This window comes from Nycticebus coucang, chromosome 5 (genome assembly GCF_027406575.1).
Source record: "Nycticebus coucang isolate mNycCou1 chromosome 5, mNycCou1.pri, whole genome shotgun sequence".
NCBI lineage: Eukaryota > Metazoa > Chordata > Mammalia > Primates > Lorisidae > Nycticebus > Nycticebus coucang.
The window spans coordinates 113,253,946-113,275,565 of record NC_069784.1 but is presented as its reverse complement, the minus strand read 5'-3'; the positions used below and the strand labels follow the sequence as shown (position 1 = coordinate 113,275,565).

At 34.5% G+C, this 21,620-nt stretch overlaps 1 protein-coding gene across 3 annotated transcripts in view; it reads left to right on the top strand.

Moving 5' to 3' along the window:
* The window catches only part of BCLAF1 (BCL2 associated transcription factor 1), a 33,624-nt gene extending 12,570 nt beyond the window's left edge, over window positions 1-21,054 (top strand). The window contains exons 5-13 of one of the 3 annotated variants that reach the window (XM_053591168.1): window positions 1,137-1,802; window positions 1,946-2,115; window positions 4,456-4,561; window positions 7,311-7,395; window positions 9,702-9,877; window positions 10,989-11,169; window positions 12,114-12,260; window positions 18,151-18,363; window positions 18,513-21,054. In XM_053591168.1, the coding sequence (XP_053447143.1) occupies window positions 1,137-1,802; window positions 1,946-2,115; window positions 4,456-4,561; window positions 7,311-7,395; window positions 9,702-9,877; window positions 10,989-11,169; window positions 12,114-12,260; window positions 18,151-18,363; window positions 18,513-18,518 (1,750 nt within the window). In that variant the 3' untranslated portion in view covers window positions 18,519-21,054. Of the gene's footprint in view, window positions 1-1,136; window positions 1,803-1,945; window positions 2,116-4,455; window positions 4,562-7,310; window positions 7,396-9,701; window positions 9,878-10,011; window positions 10,175-10,988; window positions 11,170-12,113; window positions 12,261-18,150; window positions 18,364-18,512 lie in introns of those variants that run through there. The other 2 variants (XM_053591171.1, XR_008380123.1) reach the window with 2 other exon arrangements.
* Window positions 21,055-21,620: the final 566 nt, after the last annotated feature.

Here is a 21,620-nt window from a genome sequence, read left to right as displayed (position 1 = left end):
AACCAAAAAATAGCCGGGCGTTGTGGTGAGCGCCTGTAGTCCCAGCTACTCGGGAGGCTGAGGCAAGAGAATCGCTTAAGCCCAGGAGTTGGAGGTTGCTGTGAGCAGTGTGAGGCCACAGCACTCTACCGAGGGCCATAAAGTGAAACTCTGTCTCTACAAAAAAAAATATATGAGAAATTGAGTAGCTTCATGCTTAACTAATGTACTGTTGTTAAAAACTAACAACTTTTAGAAATTATAAAAAGCATTGAAAGCTTACTTTGTTCTTTTCAGCATTAGAATGTGACTGAAGAAATAATGCATTTATGTTACATGTTCTTACTTCTGTGGCATTATATACTGGCCAGCTGTCTATATTTAATAATTTTTCCTTGGCTATAGAAAAGATAATGGTATTTCTCACTGACATTTTAAACAGATAATTTGTTTGAATTCTGACTTCAATTGTTGCTGAGAGTTGCTAACTTAATGAAAATTGGTTGATTAGTGTAGTGTGATTTACTTAAACCAAGTGAGACAATAGAGTGAGAAGGCTATTATGATTTAATACTGTATACCCTAGAATTTATTGAACTGATACTTAGTTCTACTTAATATTGCCAGAAATCATTTTCTAGAGCAAAGTATATATGAACTATTTTGTGACTCAGATAAAGAGTATTAAATACTTTCAATTTTTGAAGTCTACTTATGAGCTCTTGTTGATATTAATAGATGAGACATAAGTGAAATAGTCTGAAATTTTGAGTATAAGTAGAATTCTAACATCCATATGTATTGTCTAAGTAGAATTCTAAATCTATTAATGGTTTTTAGTTTTAAAAATTAAACTTAGGCTGTCTCTAGAAATTTGGATTTGTGTTGAATTGTAGACGAACAAGTTTCTGAGAGTGGCTTTACTTTTCAATCTTAGGAAATAACATGTAAATTTGTAAATAACATGTAAATCAGTGTAGGAGTTCTATTTGGATGCTTTTGATGATTTTTAAAAGTGAAATCTTGAGAATGCACTTTCAGTAGGGTTGTTTTTTCAATCATTGCTGGTTCCGTGATATTGGGTAACATTTAAATATGCAAATGATCTACAGTGAATGCAATCTAGAGTTACTGTCCTCTTCTTTGCTTATTCACAGGTTCACAGATGAAGAGTCTAGAGTATTCCTTCTTGATAGGGGTAATACCAGGGATAAAGAGGCTCCAAAGGAGAAAGGATCAGAGAAAGGGAGGGCAGAGGGAGAATGGGAAGATCAGGAAGCTCTAGATTACTTCAGTGATAAAGAGTCTGGAAAACAAAAGTTTAATGATTCAGAAGGGGAAGACACAGAGGAGACAGAGGATTATAGACAGTTCAGGAAGTCAGTTCTCGCAGATCAGGGTAAAAGTTTTGCTACTGCATCTCATCGGAATACAGAGGAGGAAGGACTCAAGTACAAGTCAAAAGTTTCACTGAAAGGCAATAGAGAAAGTGATGGATTTAGAGAAGAAAAAAATTACAAACTTAAAGAGACTGGATATGTCGTGGAAAGGCCTAGCACTACAAAAGATAAGCACAAGGAGGAAGACAAAAGTTCTGAAAGAATAACAGTAAAGAAAGAAACTCAGTCACCTGAGCAGGTAAAGTCTGAAAAGCTCAAAGACCTCTTTGATTACAGTCCCCCTCTACATAAGAATCTGGATGCACGAGAAAAGTCTACCTTCAGAGAGGAGAGCCCACTTAGGATCAAAATGATAGCTAGTGATTCTCATCGTCCTGAAGTCAAACTCAAAATGGCACCTGTTCCTCTAGATGATTCTAACAGGTAATTCCATCTTGATGCCATAAATAATCTATGGGTAGTTAGTTAATATTCTAGTTAATTCTTATTTTCTGAACCTACCATTTTCATATTCAAACCAGTGGTATATTTTGTTTGTGTGTGTGTGTGTTATCGATATGTTCCAGACCTGCTTCCTTGACTAAAGACAGGCTACTTGCTAGTACACTTGTTCATTCTGTCAAGAAGGAGCAAGAATTCCGATCCATCTTTGACCACATTAAGTTGCCACAGGCCAGCAAAAGCACTTCAGAGTCATTTATTCAACACATTGTGTCCTTGGTTCATCATGTAAAAGGTATGTTTAGTATTGTGAATTAAATTTCTCTTGCATGCAAATAAAAAAATGATTAGTTATGCTTAATAAGTAGTGTACCTCAGGGTTAGTAGGTATATATCAATTAAAAATTTGGAAAAGTAGTGTTTTGTGAAGGATTTCAGTCTTTCTAGAATTGAAACTCATGGAACTATTTGAGAAAAAGTGATCAAAATGCTAGAGTTAAAATGTACCCTAAAAGTCTATATCATGATAAAGCATGATGTAGATTTATTTAATGCTGGAAGTGTTTTGAAAATGTGTCATTTGAAGTGCAGGATGCTTGCAGATAATCTTTCGTTGCGTGGCTATAACTTGTGGATAATTGTACTCTTGGCATAGATTTGTAACAAAGTGAGGAAATAACGTTATTGGATATTATTTACTAAGTTTCTTTTCAACTTTAAAAGAAATGGGAAACTAGTGGAAAGTCATATTTAGTAACTTTCTTCTTAGGCTACATTTGCTATAAAACATGCAAAAGTGGTGATGAATAAACCAGAAGAGAATTTAGTTAGGATTTTTAATGGGGAAAAGCGTTCAAGAAGCTTAAAAGTATATTAGCTAAATAGTGATTACATGGGTAGTGACTAATTAGGATAATAATCATGATAGTTCTTTAGGTCCTAAAGATAAGGATGTTCATTTTAACTAAAGTAGTGATTTTTTTTATTTTCACCAATAAGTAATTGTACTTTGAAAATTACTAATAATTTTCAAAGGTTTTAGAGTATGACTTTTTTTGGGCAGTTCTGTTAAAGTTTTGTTTTCATAATTTTGTGTTCAAAAGGCAGCTTACTGTGAAACAGGTTCTTTCCCAGGAACCTCCATGGCTGTTGGTCTTAAGCCTCTTCCTTCCCTTTTAAAAATTTGTCTTTTGACATGAGAATAATTCATTTAATAAACCAGTCACCAGCAGTTCTTTGTGTGCTTGATACATCAAAACAGTGAATAGTTAACGGATTTCTTTTTTGGCTGTAATTATTTAAATATGATAACAAAAGAATTTTGCTAGTTGGTTGTAAGTAGATTTGTGAACCAGTTTATGACCATGCTATTGTGGTACATAAAATGTGAAACATTAACAATTTTTAAATTTTTCACCTTTTTTGACCTGTCTCCATATTTTACAATTTATTGCTGAATTTTGAGATCAGGTTTTGCTACATTTTTTCCTTTTTCATTTTCTTTTTCCTTTTTTAAAAGAACTGTAGTTATGTTTCATAATTGGTATTATGCAACCGATCTGAACAGCTCTTTCTTTATATAGAGCTGAAAATGCCCAGTGATGTTTTCTTTTTCATTGTAACTAGGTCCTGGAATATGTTTTGAAATGGCAAAATCCATGTTTCAAAGTAAAATAGCTGTTGAAAGATACAGGCAAAGTTGAATCTTCTGTCTTCCTGGCAAAAATGGCATAAAAACTGAGTTGCTAGCTCAAATTCCTGGGTTTCATGGAATTATGATTGAGGCACTACCCTTGTAGTGGCCGTTTCAAGTTTTAATGATTGGTTATGAGACATGTGCTGGATATTGGGCGGTAAGTTGACACAGATGTATGTTGACCTGTTAAGCAGATAGCTTGCTTCATAATGTAACATTTCATAGCTCATGACTTTATACGTCTACTTTACATTTACAGCATATCTGAACTGGTTTAAAAACTAATCAGTATTGATATTACTAATTTTAAAATTGTTTAAAGAAAAACAAAACTAAAATACCAAATACTGTCAAGTTTGCCAAGATGCCAGATTTTTGGAATAATTAGTGAATGTTAATGGATTTCAAAATAATTTTTCCAGTTGAATGACAGTATTCAGTTTTTTCTTAAATCCATTTCTGTTGATATGTCAACATAGTCCTCAGTGAAAATTAGTAGTTTATTCAGACCAGTTTTGTAGTTAATTCCATATTTGTTAATTTTTGTTTTCTGCAAATGATTACTTGGTGTAGTCATTGGTTCATATTAGCAAGGTATAAAGATACCCACATATTATTGTTTCCATTTTGTTCTGTTTGAGAAAGTTGTACATTAGTGAAATGAAATTAGTGACTCTTGATGTATTCTATTAATTGTTCTTGGATTATCTGTACTATTGACAGAGACCTATGAGGAATTTTGCAATCCCCCTTACCTGAGAGGTGCAGGAAGTTAAAAGAGAAAGTGTAGGAGTTCTTTGTAATACTTGACTCTCTTCTGCTAGGTTTCTTGAGTTTTTTTTTTTTTTTTTCACCTGCTACATGCCCTTCTGTCACAAATGAAAAATCTTTCTTGAAGTAAAGGTAACTAATTGGGCAGTATTTCTCCTAAATCAACAGAGCAATACTTCAAATCGTCTGCAATGACCCTAAACGAGCGGTTCACCTCGTATCAGAAAGCCAGTGAAGAACATAGTACCCGGCAAAAGAGTCCTGAGATACACAGGTATTTGTACTGTTGAATTGGTATATAAAAATGTTGTTGTGCTAGGAAGACACTTTAAATAAGATTATATAGGAAGTTTGTCATCATCATCATCATACAAATAACTAGTTTTATACCTTGTTTGTACTTACAAGTATATTTCTACGTTTCAAAAGTTTTGTAATGTACTTAATTTTCAGTTTACTTGGTTTGCACTAATTGTTTGAACTTAAAATATTAATGCTTACTACTCTGCAGTATAGAATTAATTATCAGTTCCTTTATTTTTTGGGGGAGTGGAGTGGCGTAGATACCTAGAGTAACCTTTGAATTTACTTCTGGTAAGTCCTTGAGCTAAAAATGATTGACAAGAGGTAGAACTGTTTTTCATGAAAAGAGTATAAACATTGAAGTCAGGCAAGACGGGTTATTTAATCTCTGGATATCAGTTTTTTCATTTACAAAATGTAATCTCATTTTGAAGGGTGGTGATTATAGTGATATTGGCTATAGGGTATCACACTCTTTAGCACACACTGCAGTTTGGCATAGTTTCGGACATAACTGCTAAGGAAGCACTGGGAAGTTGCAACTGATGATAGCTTAAAAAGGAAAGGCACAGAATAAAACCAGAAGTATACAGAATTATGTACAAATATTGAAGAGACTACTTGGGAGCAAATAATCCTATTCATGTGTGTTCGTTGAGAGTATTTTGAACTTTAATCAAAACATTTTTTTTCTGTGTGTGTGTGTGTATATATATATATATATATATATTTTTTTTTTTTTTTTCTTTGTAAAGAGGCCAGGTTCTTGCTCTGTTGCCCAGTGGTGGAATTGTAGCCCATTGCAGACTTGAACTTCTTGGCTTAAGCAATCCTTCTTCCTCAGCTTCCTGAGTAGAACAGCTAGGACTAAACCATGAGCTACTGTGCCTGGCTAGTTTTTCATATTTTTTTGGTGGAGGCAGGGTCTTGTTGTATAACCCAGGCTGCCTCAGCCTCCCAGAGTGGTGGGATTACAGGTGTGAGCCACTGTACCTGGCTCATTTTTTCTTCTGTTTTCTTCTTTTTTTTTTTTTTTTTTGTAGAGACAGAGTTTCACTTTATGGCCCTTAGTAGAGTGCCATGGCATCATACAGCTCACAGCAACCTCCAACTACTCCTGGGCTTAAGCGATTCTCCTGCCTCAGCCTCCCGAGTAGCTGGGACCACAGGCGCCCGCCACAACGCCCGGCTATTTTTTGGTTGCAGTTCAGCCGGGGCCGGGCTTGAACCCACCACCCTCGGTGTATGGGGCCGGCGCCGCCCTTTTCTTCTGCTTTCTATTTGTTACTTTACTTTCCTCCCCTTTTCCTTTCTTTCTTTCGAGACAGTGTCTTGCTCTGTAGCCTGGGCTGGAGTACAGTGGTGTTATTATAGCTCAAAGCAAGCTCAAACTTCTGGGCTTAAGTGAATCTCCTGCCTCAGCCTACAAAGTAGTTGGAACTACAGATCTGCACTACATCTGGCTAATTTTTTCTGTTTTCTAGTAGAGATGAGGTCACGCTCTTTGTCAGGCTGCTTTCAAACTCTTGACCTCAAACAATCCTCCAGCCTCAGCTTCTCAGAGCCCTAGGATTATAGGTGTGAGCCATGTTTTACTTTTTTTTTTTTTTTAAGAGACAGAGCCTTAAGCTTTCCCTCTGGGTAGAGTGCTGTGGTATCACAGCTCACAGCAACCTCCAATTCCTGGGCTTATGCTATTCTCTTGTCTCAGCCTCCCAAGTAGCTGGGAATACAGGTGCCTGCCACAGTGCCCAGCTATTTTTTGGTTGCAGCCATCATTGTTTTTTGGCAGGCCTGGGCTGGATTTGAACCCACCAGCTCAGGTGTATGTGGCTGGCGCCTTAGCCGCTTGAGCCACAGGCGCTGAGCCATGTTTTTCTTTTTCTTTTTTTTTTTTTTTTTTTTTGAGACAGAGCCTCAAGCTGTTGCCCTGGGTAGAGTGCTGTGGCATCACCGCTCACAGTAACCTCCAACTCCTGGGCTTAAGCGATTCTCTTACCTCAGCCTCCCAAGTAGCTGGGACTACAGGCGCCCGCTACAGGCTCTCACAACGCCTGGCTATTTTTTTTTTTTTTTTCTTTTGGTTGTAGTTGTCAATTGTTGTTTGGCAGGCCCGGGCTGGATTTGAACCCACCAGCTTTGGTATATGTGGCTTAGCCGCTTGATCTACAGGTGCCAAGCCTGTTTTTCTATTTTGATGGCTAACATAGTTTAGTGTTTTAAAAGGTCAGGGTTCATTTTTACATAAAAATATCTGTTTGAGTCATTTTAATTCATTTTTTTTTCAGAGACAGAGTCTCACCCTATCGCCCTTGGTAGAGTTCTATGGCGTCAAAGCTCACAGCAACCTCAAACTCCTGGTCTTAGGCGATTCTTTTGCCTCAGTCTCCCAAGTACCTGGGACTACAGGCACCCACCAACATAACGCCTGGCTATTTTTTGTTGCAGATTGGCTGGGGCCGGGTTCGAACCCGCCACCCTTGGTATATGGGGCTAGCGCCCTATCCCCTGAGCCACAGGTGCCGCCCTTTAATTCATTCTTACTGGCTATAGTTTTTATTTCTTAATTCTCTATTAGGAATTAGATTAATGGTTTTACTGTGCTAAAATAGTTGATAGAGAAATAATTGTCAATTTTACTAATAGGGACAACATGGGTTTTTTTAAATCATATGGTTAATAAGTAGTAATGCTACAAATGCACTTTATTTTATTTTAAGGAGAATTGACATCTCTCCAAGCGCCCTGAGGAAGCATACCCGTTTAGCAGGGGAAGAGAGAGTTTTTAAAGAAGAAAATCAAAAGGTATGTTTTTGAGTGTACTTTTTTTCAAGTTAAGTTCATCCTAGTTAATACACTAAATATAGTTTCTCAAGGCAGGGTGTTTATAGATATCTTCTAATTGTAAATACATCATATGTATTTATGGCAGTGTATTCAGTGTTCTTCTTAGAAGAATTAAGCTGACACTAAACTGAAGTCAAATGAAGAGTACTTTTTAAAAATGCTAGTGAAAGGAAAAATTCGTCCTAAGAAAAGGGTGAAGAATCAGTGAATAGGCAGAGGGACAAAAGCAGAGATACAGATTTTATCAAGGGTTTTGAGGTGAAATGGATAAGCCAGAATAAATACATATTCTCATTTTATGTGTTCCTGAATTGATTATCTCTGGATTCTTCACAGATAACAAGAAACAATCCCCATCCTAATGGGTATTTTGTGGATTATGAAATGTGCTTCCTAAGAATTGATTTTACAAACGGATTTTTCAAGTAAAAGCATATTTGTCACTATTGGAATATTTGTAGGTTGGGAGAATGGCTTTTAAGCTTGAGAAAGGAACCAAGCATTGAAAGGGCTTGGTGAGAATGGAATTCAGTGGTTAAAGGGAATTCTGGTATACTTTGATACTTTAAAATTGATTTTTGCTAGGTAGACTGATTTATATCACAGGCCATCAAGTGTCTACTGTGGTAGTAGAAATATGGGGAAAGGTAGAATGGGAGCAACTATCCATTGTTTTGAAAAGGTTAGGGAACTTGGGAGTACTGTTTGTTTTCATTTCTGGCCATTAAGAGGAACTATGTATATGATAGTTGGAAAATGATTTTTCAACCTTAGTTTTCTAGTTAGAAAATTGGGAATATATTTGTGGAGGTGTTGAATAATTGGGGCTATCTTGAAAGCATTGGCACTTCTGTTAGTACAAGCTGTTACTAACAATGGTGGCATACAAATTGTTTCATAGGGTATACTGTTAACTTATTGGATGTGGAATCTTGAGCTTACAAAGAAAATGATTCCTTTGCCTGGGGCATATTGATTTTGGGGAAAAAAAACATTCTGAGAGGCAAATACTTTTTTGGCTTTTAATACCTTGGGTTCAGTGTTGGTTAATTTTGTCTATCCTGATTAGAGAGTATTAGAGAGTATTTTTCCTCATTACTTAAACCAGATTTTGATCTGGAGGAGAAAAAGTGGAGATGACTAATGGATGGACAAGAGAATATGACATTGGTTTTAGCCTTTATCTTCCTATTTGAATGAATAATTAACACACTAATGTGTAATTAATATATGTTATATAGTTTGTAGTTTACAAAGTAGTTCCACTTACATTATCTTTTTTCTGTGGACTTGGTAATACTTAGGTGAAAAGGAAATTTTTGTTCTTGATTAGTTTTTCTTTATTACTTTGGGAGCACCATTGAGTAGTTGATAATCATTCGGTGATACATACTTTCAGTTTTATGAATGCTTTGACTTCCCAGAATTTTTAAATACTTCTTAACTGTTGAAGGATGTCCACATTGCTTAGCATCTTACTGATGTATAATTTCTCTTCATTCCTAGATGCCTCTTTCCATCTTCCTAAATTATATAGTATTTGAAAAAGCAATGGAACAAGAAGGAGGTGAATTGTGACCCAGTTTAAACTAATGTCCGTTGCAATACCTGAATTGAAAAAGGGCAGTATATGGCCCAAGATACTGAGTACAGGATTGCGAATAATATCTTTCTTGTTTTGTTTCTACCCTTGTTCAACATCAATTGGTTTCATTAATCATATTCCACTTGCATGTTACAAAAATTACAAAATTCTTTACAAGTGTTTTTTTTTTTTTTAATTGGGTTGGTCAAATTATTTGGGAAGAGTTTTGATGATAATGAGGCTTGATAATGAGAATTACATTAGTATCCTTTAACTTTATAGATGGAAGGCTATGTCACAACTATGGATTATAATCTGTCATTGTTAAACTATTAAAATCATTTGGACAGATGAGGGATAATTAATGAAGATGTGCTGAGTGGAAAAATACTTGTATAATTTTACTGTACAGACATTTTTATGAGGATTGTTTTGAATACATTGTTTTGAAAATCTTTGAAAAGCTTTTAGAAACTTTCCAAGTCCTACTGCAGTTTTTTGTACACAAATGTTTTGTAAAAACAAGTGCATTTTTAAAACAAATTAGGTGGTGGTATATGATCCTTTTTTTTTTCTTTATATTAAAATGCCAGTTAATAACTGGCACAAAATTAACTTTCTCTCTCTGTATGTTTTTTTTGTTTTTCCTCTGAAATTTGCATTTTACATCTTTTTATAGGGAGATAAAAAATTAAGGTGTGATTCTGCTGATCTTCGGCATGACATTGATCGCCGTAGAAAAGAAAGAAGTAAAGAACGGGGGGATTCCAAGGGCTCCAGGGAATCCAGTGGATCAAGAAAGCAAGAAAAAACTCCAAAAGATTACAAGGAATACAAATCTTACAAAGATGACAGGTAATTGTTAAAATTGTCTTGAGTTAGGTTTTAGCTTCTAATTAGCCTTTAATAATTGTCAGCTTAATTGCTTTCAATTTTGACTATGTAATCGAATGTTTAAATTTAAACAATTAAAATTATTTGTTTTACAGCAAAAATGTATTTGTCTTTTACACGGCTTATGGTGGATGAGGACAAAAACTTTGGAATAGCAAGCTAACACTGAAAAAAAAAATGACAAATTAATGTGTCCTATTATCCAGGCTACATCAGGAGGTTGGACTTCAATGCAGTGCATTTCTAGAAACAGTTTGTGTAAGAACTTTGGTTCGTTATGCTTGATTCCGCACTTTTTCAACTCATAACACCCAGAGTACAAGAATTATAAAACTGATAAATCTAGTGGTTTAACATGGGACAGATGGGGGGGAGGAAGGACTAGAAATAGCAATGTGTATTAGTCTTTCAAAATATTTCCATGGATACTGTTAGCAGTGGTAAGAGTTTACAGCAGGTATGACCTTTTCAAGTGTTGTATTAGAATCATGTAAATTTGATTATCATAGAGTCAAATAGGAATACAAAGTTTTACTATAGATAATCTTTTCTTCTTGCTATTCATTAGGTAAAAGGTGGATTTTACTTGTGTTTAAAAATTCATGACTGTTATTTGTAATGTCATATGCTTTTTATTTCTATAATGATATTATGGCCCATACCATACCAACTGTTTTCACCCAGGGTGTACAAACTGCAGTCATTTTGAAACGTGGCCTTGAGAACATTCTTTCTTGTTGCTACTCTTCTTTTCCTTTTGTTAAAAGAATAAAAGATTATATAAGTTAACTTAAAAATACTGAAGAACTAAACCTTATTCTTGAAGTTTACAGACTACTAGTTTCTAACTAGCAGGCCATGGCATGCTTTTCAGTAGTGATGTAAAGCACATATTGGAAGAGAATGGAAACAGACTGTGTCAAATACCCAGTTATTTTACTTATGTTACAATTTTACTAGTGGATAGTATTTTTTGACTTGAAAAATATCCCTTTTATTGTAAGTTTCAGCCAGGTCTTTTATCTTTTTAAAAATGACATTTTTGTGTGTGTGTTCTTTATTTCTTTTGCAGTAAACATAAAAGTAGAGAGCAAGATCATTCTCGATCTTCATCCTCTTCAGCATCACCGTCTTCTCCCAGTTCTCGAGAAGAAAAGGAGAGTAAGAAGGAAAGAGAAGAAGAATTTAAAACGCACCATGAACTGAAAGAATATTCAGGCTTTACAGGAGTTAGCCGACCACGAGGAACGTTTGTAAGCAGTTATCTTTGATCATTTGATAGGACTTTAGAGTACTGCATATAAGGAAAGTCAAATACATGATTAAAGAGATTGTTGTACGAGCCATTCCTAAAGTCAGGATTAGTCTTGAGAAATGAAATGGTATGTGAAGTATTGTGTTACTTAAGAAATGCCATTTTGAGATCTAGAAACATCTCCATAAATAACACTTCTTGATTTGGAGATCAGTAATTTACATGGTCCTTAAAGACACATAAGTCAAGGAAAGTTATTGAGATTCCTTTCCTTAATCACTTTTTGAAAACATTAAGAAAATATCTGTATGTTCATCTTTGTATTACAGCTTTTCATTTTTGCCTGTTTTCTTCAAATCCTTGCTTAATGTGTTTATCTATCATAGAAATCATACATGTCCTTTTTTATTCTACACAGCATATACTTTATCCCCATGTTTCCATAAGTTGTTATAATTATTAATTTAATGACTTCATAGTAGTGCATATTCTTGCCTTTTTAATTTCTAGATTCCTACCTTGAGCAGGTTTCTAGCTGGGTATTGGTTAGAGCTCATTAATTAGATCATTTGTGAAGGAGAAGAGCTTTGCTTATAAGTGTGTATGGTGATAGGTATGGTTGAACACTTAGGGCTCTTAGGATAATTCAAAGGAATAAAAAAAACCTTGATTATTTTAAAAATACTAGTTCAGGTCATGAAAGTGCAGTATTCTAACACTAGATTGATCGCTCATTTCTTTTTAACCTACTCTGCTTTCAGTAGGCAGAATTTTTTTGCCTGTGGTGTAGCAATGGCCATCCTTTCTGTCCTTAGTGGCTTTGAGATTTAGATAGGAAATTAGGGCATATGTTTTTTTGTTACTGCAGTAAAATTAAGAGTTTGCATGTAACTAAATACCTTTTTTATTGCATCACTAAACAACTTTGTTAATGTTAATCAGTTTCGAATTAGAGGCAGAGGAAGAGCCAGAGGAGTTTTTGCTGGGACAAATACTGGTCCAAACAACTCAAATACTACTTTTCAAAAGAGACCGAAGGAAGAGGAATGGGATCCAGAATATACCCCAAAGAGCAAGAAGTACTTCTTGGTGGGTGTTAGAAATCTGTGTTTATTTGATTTGCATTAATTTTCAAAACATACTAGGTGAATATATTTGAGTACAGATATCCACTATTATGAGAAAATTTCACCATAATGTGAGAAACCTTTTAACAAATTCCTTACCCTGGTGATTTGAAATTTTGATAATGTGGGTCCCTTTAGTCTTGTCCATAACTTTCTTGACATTGCATATAGGCTGATCAGGGTAAACTAAAAATACACCTGATTTTGTAGCCACATTCAGAGAAGAACATTTTTATAGTTGAGCTTAACGTATGTTTCATATCTGTCTGTAAGACAGCAGTGGTTGTAGAAATTTCACATTGAGATGTACCTTCCATCTTCACAGACAGTTGTTTAAATGAAAGAAAAGGAGAGTTCTTTCATAGTACATGCAATTAAGGATCTCAAGGAGGCCGTCAACTTTCATTAGAGTGAAAGGAAGATAAAAAATGGAAAAGTTTTTCATTTTTGAAAACTTAGGAAAAGTTGCTAGATACACTGATTTGGTGCTTCCTGGTGATGGAGATACTTTTTCCTCTGAAGTAATTTTTTAAGGATGACACCAGAGATGGTAGGTCTGAAGAATTCTTTAGATAAGGATAAATATTTTCTGCAGTTTGTCATGGGGTAAAAGGTCCTTCCTGCATTATAGAAAGACTCATGAGGGCCGTGCCTGTGGCTCAGTGAGTAGGGCGCCAGACCCATATACCGAGTATGGCGGGTTTGAACCCAGCCCTAGCCAAACTGCAACAAAAAAATAGCCAGGCGTTGTGGCAGGTGCCTGTAGTCCCAGCTACTCAGGAGGCTAAGGCAAGAGAATCACCTAAGCCTAAGAGCTGGAGGTTGCTATGAGCTGTGATGCCACGGCACCCTACTGAGGGCAACATGGTGAGGGTCTGCCTCAAAAACAAAAAAAACAAACAAAAAAAAAGACTCGTGAAAACACCAAAACTGTTAGCAGAGGTATCCATTTTTATTATAGTTTTTCAGGGAATTTCCTTTTCAGGGACTAGTTCTGAAAATTAATTGCTTTCAAGGAGGAAATTATTACTAGACTTAAAGATATGTCTTTCAGTGGACTTTGTACGAATAAATTTGAATAGACCCGGATGTCTATGACACATCTGCTTAGTTGTGGGCTATGGGTGTATTCTGAAGTGGATCTCTGGTTTGTTTGGAAAATGGGTGATTTACTTGTTTCAGAAATGAATATCTGTTTGCCTCTTTTTTGATATGTTAATGACCTAGAATTCAGACACATTATATGTATTTGTCAGAGTGCACTATGCTTAATTTATGCTTTTCTGAGGAGAAATTTGTGCTTGTTGAGTATCTTAAATTGACAATCTGGAAAGAAAAAGGCATTTGATTCAGGTATAGAAAATTATACAAAATCTGTCTACTTTTGGTTTAAGAGTTAATGCATTAACAGACTCCTGTTGGTGCTAGGTACTAAGATGGAAATACAAATATGATTCTAATTCTTGGTTTAGAGACCAGTAGTAGAGAAACACTGTAGATTATATGGTGACTTTTCCCAAAGGAGGAATTGATGGCTTTTGCAAAGTAGAAAGTGATTAGTAGAGACCTATGTAGAGGAACTTGTCTTGAATCTTTAAGAGATGGGCAGGTAGACTGTGATAACAGAAGGAATGAAACAACGTGGAAGAGAGAACTCTAGTATTTGAATTGTTAGTTGGTTAGTATAAGTTTGGGAAAATTGAGAAAAACATGAGTTAGATTGTGGAAAACCATAATACTTTTTTTATTAACAAATTTGGGGTTTAAGCAGTGTTTACAAAAACTGGTTATTAGACTAGTTAGAAAATTTGAGAAATTGAGTGTTTGAACTAAGGGGCTATCTTTGAGAAAAGTTGAAAGTAGTATTCATAGGGATTTAGTCAGGGACTGAATAGTTGGGTGTAGTAGTTAGAAGAAGAGATCTAAGATACGGAATTCAGAGGAAAGAAGCCCTTTGAGGAGAAGATACCATTCTTTTTAGGATGGGTCGAATTTGAAGTGCCTGCGAGAGACCAAGTGGAGATGTCCAGTGGATAGTTGTTAATATAGGTTTAGAGAAACAAGCTAGGAGCCTCAGTCTTATAGATTACCATTAAAGCTGTGAGGAGCTGCAGTCTTGTAGATTACCATTAAAGCTGTGATAAGATCACCTAGTCAGAAGAGAAGAGATTAAAGACCAAACATTTCATAGGGGTTGAAGAGAGTATAAAACTGCTGAGAGAAATAGATCCCAGAATGAAAGGTCAGAAAGTTAAGAGGGAATGAGAGATGAACAAGTAGATAGTTAATTGTTTATCACTTTTAATCATTTATAAATAATTAGGCCAGACCTTCATTTTTCTATGGCATTCATTCAAAATCTGGTCTCATACTTTTTACCTTAAATTGATACATAATTATTTCAAGTTGGTTTTTAATTAGACAGTAGATTTATTAAGAAGAATGTGTTACCATAAGAATTTAGCCAGTTACAAGTAACAGTAATATTTTGTGTTGCTATTCTGGGTTATATTTAAAAATCTTGGTCTCAGGCTGGGTCCGGTGGCTCATGACTGTAGCCCTAGCACTCTGGGAGGCCAAGGCACGTTGATTGCTTGAGCTTAGGAGTTGGGAGACCAGCCTGAGCAAGAGCGAGACCCCCATCTACACTAAAAACAGAAAAATTAGCCAGATGTTGCAGTGAGCGCCTGTAGTCCCAGCTACATGGGAGGCTGAAGCAGGAAGATCACTGGGCCCAGGAGTTTGAGGTTGCTAAGGGCAATGGAATGAGACTCTGTCTCAAAAAAAAAAAAAGAAAAATCTTTGTTTCTATATGAACACACACATTTGTCACAGAACATCAAGTAAAATTAACACACTAGATTTTTCTGTATAAATTAATTGCTAAAGTTAATTATGGTTTTTACTTAAGAGCCATTGAAATGGCAGCTTTGGTTTTTACATGGCTATTTGAATTTAAAAGATTTTGCATCTTACGTAAAGCTACCTTTCAGATAACTAATAGAGACTAGAATATAATTCAAGAAAAGTTTAAAACTGGACATTTCCATAGATTGTTTCAGATTAATTGATCAACAGAAACTTGCCCATATCTATGAAAGTTATACTTAGTTAACAGGTGACATTTAAATTATGTAATATGTTAGATGCTGTTCCATTTATTTTACATTAACTTATTTAATGCTTATACAATCCTTTTGAACTGGGACTATTACTCCATTTTTATAGGTGGAAAAAACAGGTATAGAGATTGAGGGGCTTGACCAAAATTGTGTGACTAGGAGGAATGGAATCAGATTTCAAATCCATGCATTGGGCTTTAGAGCCCAATCCTTAAAGGGTCCTGAAAGTACTTTACCATTCATCCTCCAGTACTGAATTATAGTAACATTTGTTGCATTCTGTTTTAAAATTCCCCATCTCCAAACTTGGATATATACAAAGGTATGATCATGTTTTATAAGCACTCCAGGAAAGATACTAATTTTTTTTAATTAGAGCCTGGAATTCTGTGAAGGGGTGAGTATGAAGAGTTGGAGCAAGGGGGAAAGTACTGAAGTAGGCAGATTTTTGGTGTTGCGTTGATACTGTCTTCTCAGAAAGAGGAAGTCCTTGGTGGGAAAGGGGGTTCAGGATTAGGATTTTGATAAATTAACCGGTTGAAAGTTGATGTTCTTTGGGGAAGAGATACAAGGATTTAGAATGTCTTGGTTCTGATACAGACTTGTTGTTGACGTATTTTTGGCTGTGTGTCATTATCTGTGAAATAATTCATTTAATTTTTAAATTATTCATTTAATTTTTAAAATTGTAATGGAATTGAAATCTTAGATGTAAGATTTGAGAATTTAAATCCTCAAATGCTAGGGTATGTTAGCATCAAAAGTCTCACTTAGATAGCTGCCAAGGTATCCCTAGGAAAGACACGGCTTAATCTTGTAGTTGCTATTTTCTTTACCAAGCTTTAGATGATTGTTTAAAGGTAATGGGTAGTTTTCACTGTAGCATGAGTTTTGTCATTGCCTTCTCTATTTCTGTTAATAGAGATGTATTTTATAGGTGATGGTTCTATCTACCATAATGGAAGGACTAGTGTTGTGACCTTGGGCAAGTTACTTAATTTCTTTGTGCCTCAATTTCTTTTAATTCTAACATAGGAATAGTAACAGGGTTGTTGTGAGGATTAGTTGAGTAAATACACATAAAGTGAGCAGAACAGTGTGGAGACCCACATTGAGCACTGTAGAAACATTGTTATTGTCACTGTTTATTGGATGCTTGCTTGTCTGACACTGGGCCAGGCACTTCTTACCCATGTTTTATGTTCTTTCGAGGCTATCCCTTTAATTAAAATGAGGAAGTAAATTTTAGGTTGCCCAAAGTCATAGTTTTTGTTAAGCTTCAAATCCATGCCTCTACTCCAAAACCTGTTTGCCTCTTCTCAGAAATGTATGGAATACAGATGGAGAAACAAACTCTAGAGTTGGGTGTGTTACTGCATTAAGAGAGCATGTAATTGAGTAGGCATCATTTTGAATGGCAGACTATTTTAAAGTAGTTTATTTTGGGTTTGCAGTTTAAACTCTTTGTGATGTATTTAGATTTATACTTTGGATAGTTCCAAAATTCATTCTTTATGGTGTCATATGTATATACCTCTAGCTAGTGATCTTTCATTGGTTTGGTGAAGATAAATTACTAGCAGTTGGTAAGTGTTCTTTCATATAGTATATAACTGAGCTTTTCAGGTCATAAAAGGATAATCTGTAACATGCCAGGCATGTTGTGTTTTGGAAAAAGAAAGCATATATTTAAAAAACAAATTTATAGTAGCTTTTAGAAAACTGGTCAGTACCAGTACTATTTCTGTTTGCCTGATACCTTTTTTTTTGTAAAAGTGTATCATTTTGCCTTATTTCTCATTTTCTGGGCAGCAGATTTAAGAGTTATTAAATTAGGGTAGGGAATAATTTATTAAATTACACATAGGAGACGTTGGCCTTTGGTATTTTAGAATGTAATGTTTAGCCCCACTCATCAGCAACGTCAAATACTTATTAAAAGTTTTACAGATTGTTTTGCTTAAAGGAATAATTTGTAGTTTGGGGAACACCTGCTTTTCAGTTTTGCAGATTGTTTTGCTAAAAGGAATACTTTATAATCTGGGAAACATCTGTATTCAAATAGTTAATGAAAAATTAAGGTTGAATGTGATAGCTGTAATATTTCAGGTTGGTGAAAAAGAAAAGGTCTGAGGTGTTAACTTTAGGTACCATGTCATTGTGATTTGTCATTGGAGCGCCCTAGCCCAGAAGATTGATAAGTACTATACATTGATTTACATTTAATCTCAGTGGAATTTAAAATCTTTTATATGCAAGTTATAAAATTCATACCACCTATTTTATTTGGTGAGGATTATTTATAATGTATTGACATTTTTATGACTTTTGCCATGTCTATATGACTAAGGTAATCTTGTTAGAAAAAGATTATATTTTATCTCATTGCATGCAGCATAATAACAAGTGGACTTAAGATTGAGATAATAATGGAATGGAAAGAAAAAGTCAGAATTCTGAAAATGAGCAGTAATTTAACAGTTAAGATTCTCTAAACAATTTTCTGAGCAACCCTCAGTCCTTAGGTTACTTATGTAGTAAGATATGATGCTTTTGACAGTGGAATATATGTATATATATTTTTATACAAAATTCAGTTTCACTGGCTTTGTCTTAATGTGTTTTTAGACTGTTAACAACTCATATACCCTGTCTTCATAACTCATGATTGAAGAAATAATCATCTTTATAAGGACATTTCATTGACAATTGTTTTTAACCTTTCTGTAGCATGATGACAGAGATGATGGTGTGGATTATTGGGCCAAAAGAGGAAGAGGTCGTGGTACTTTTCAACGTGGCAGAGGGCGCTTTAACTTCAAAAAATCAGGTAGCAGTCCAAAGTGGACTCATGACAAATACCAAGGGGATGGGATTGTTGAAGATGAGGAAGAGACCTTGGAAAATAATGAAGAAAAGAAGGACAGACGCAAGGAAGAAAAGGTAGAAAATTTCTTGTATTTCTGGTAGATTTTCTTGGGTATGGGTTTGGTGGATGAATTATTTAACTTTTGGGAACAATTACTATTATGGTTCATTTTTCACTGTCCACATCTTCATTAATCTTTAATTTCTTTCTCTTTTTTCCTTAGGAATAGTAAATACGAAGTAAGATTGCAACAGAGAGCAGAACTTGCACCCACCATTTTTTTTTTTTTTTTACCTGATTTTTGTTTTCAAATAAGAATGTAAGCATTTTACTTAAATTTTACCGTTTGCAAGTAGTCTATAGAAATTTTGTTTTAAGTCTTCAAATATCTTGAGAAATAGTAGACTGTTGAAAATTGTACTGAAATAAAGTAGAAATTGTTAAGTACCATATTTGTAACTATCAACTTTTAAAAACTTTTACTGTTTTTGTTACACGCATTGTAATTCTGCTTTGTCTATAAGATATGGTCAAGTACAGCTCTGTGAAAGTTCTGATTCTCTTTCTTCCCTGTTTGTTAATGTTCTATTCTGAAGTAAACGTTAGCTCTACATACAAATCCCTGAACAGAAATTGTTTATAGAGTCCACACTAATTGTTTTAACTATATACACTTGCCTAATTCAAACACACTACATTGTAGGGTGACTAATTTTTGAAGTATACCAGGAAGTTGTTACTTGGGTAAACTACACCAGTTTAACAACTTGAACAAATGTTTAAAAAGGAAAAACTTCGCCAACAGCTAAAAAATACAAGCTATTAAAAATTAGGTTGAAAACTTTGAGAAAATGTTAGTTATTTTTACTGAAAGTAAGCAGTGGCCTATAAAAAATATTCTTGGAAGCCTTTCCTATTTGGGTTCAGTATTAAGTGTTCTTTTCCTATTCTTATTTGATAATTTGAGTCATGGTCTTAGAGTTCATCTATTTGAAAGCGGAAACTGGTTTGTAGTAATACTGCAAAAAAATCCCAATCCTATCAGTTGTCTTTAACGAAAAAACAAAACAGAACAGAATTTGTAATCCTGGCATTTGTGTGGAGGAGGATAATCAATCCTGCAGAATAAGTTAATATTTTAATACCTGATTTCATATCTTACATATTTATTTAGCTTTTAGACAGCTGAAACATTAGTTTGTAGTGTAACCCTAAGGAAAAACAGACAAATGCAACATGCTGTTCATTAATAGTATTTTAAGTAATATTTTTCACACGTCACCAATAAAAAGTTGTGGCAGGAAGCTTATTGCAGCATTGATCTAACTTGGTTTTAACTTTTTTCGCTATCGAAGTTGCAGTTTGTAAAATGCCTTTTTCTTTTTCTTGCCAAGGGTTTATTTTTCAACTGATAATCTTTCAAATGTGAATAACCTTCAATGTTTATTTTGGTTAACTCTTAAAGGAATGAAAATCTGAAATAGTAAATTTCAGTGTTAATTTTGTCTGCTTTATGGGCATATGTAAAATTAGCCATATTTCATTTGTAAATTCAGCAACTGATTAGTTGTGTGTTTGCATTAAAAGATAATGTTTATTCTGTTAATGTAAACTTTTGAAGATCTTTAGTGTATGGCTCTTTTATCTTTACTTTTGGTGATTTGCCCTGCATCTCTGCACCTTGATTTACATGCAGCGAGGGACATTTGTTAAAGAGCTATTAGAAACAAAACTAAAATCAAACTCAGCATATGTGATTTTATGGCCCTAAGGTTCTTAGTATTGCGTGATTTACTCCATTAAGTTTGTCTTTCTAAAATTGTTAAGAGGAAATACCTGCCAAAGCAATTAATCAGGACATAATGTTACCCTATTTAGAATAATACTTTCATGTAAAAACAACATGGATGTGATCCCCAACACAGAATTTTGTAGCCATTTTATTTTATATAAATAAATATAAACTGGTTATTTGGTTAGACATTAAATCTTTGTGCATGACTATAAATGTGGAGTTTTATTTATCCACTTAAGACAATAGGAAAGGGAGGATTTGCTGAGAAATTATTTAATAGGGAGTGGGAATAAAGCAACTTAATTCCTAGAGGCAGGTTCCGTGTTGACAAGTACCAATGCATTGCTTTAACTTCTGATTAGTTTTATTCTCTTGAACAAAATTAAAGAGAGTATCATACCATGCTATATCCTGGTAGGCCAGGGTGGTTGAGAACTCCACAATGGAATGCCATTTTGGATGTTACCTTTTTCGAAGGCAAGCATATAAAAAGTAGCCTGTGTATTTTTTTAAACCACAATTTAACTTCACACTTTATGACATGTTATAAAGGCTGAATGGTTCCTCTTAGTAAGGATATTTGTTTACAAGTGCCAGGAAATAACTCTTTGATAAGGTACATTAACAGACTAGAGAAAGGAAATAAAAATGAACCAAAGGATATTTCTAGAAAGAATTAAGAAAGCTATTTAAGAAGGCCATGACTCAGTTTTTGGCATGTATGTATACTTTTTAACATCCTAGGAGTTTTTAAATTAAAAGCAAAATACGTTTTTCCAGTTACAGTTTACTTTAAGGAATTACTGTTGTTCCCTTTTCATAGGTAAAATCACTGTTGGGAATTACAATTTGAGAAAAAATATCCAATAAGAATGAATGTAGATGGCTAAACGATTCTTACTCAGTGTAATGTATAATGCAACAGGGACCCTTGTAAATTGTCATGCCAATAAAATGTCATAAGTGGTAATAGCTGTTGTTTGTTTACCTGATTTTGAGACTATTCATAATGTCTGTTCTATACAACTCATTTCTGTGGCCTATTTCTAGTATCAGCTCCTCTGTTAGAAAAATTACTGGTATAGTGTGGCTTGATAAATGCTTTATAAAATTCCTCAAACCTCCTTAATGTTTTTTCTTGTCTCACCTGGGAAAATGGGAAATTTTATAGTTGGTAAGTTTAAGCAAGCCATTATTTAAAAATATAAATTTCCAGATTTTTAGTTCCCCTTTCCATGTTAATATGGAACCATATCAGCTTATGATGGAGATTACTTCTCTTTCTAAAAATATAGTAGCTAGGTAATAACTAAAAAGAATTATCCTTTTTAGTCTTTTCCCCCTTGAGTAAGATCTGGTATAATTCTCAACATGCTCTTATAGATTATTTGAAATATAAAGGTGACATTCCATCAACTTGAAAGTATTCTCACAAAAATTTGTGCGCTGAGACGAATCCATACATTTTGACTCATACAAATGACAGATTATCCCTTAAAAACTTGAGACAAGATAAGAACTCTGTAAAAAGATGTG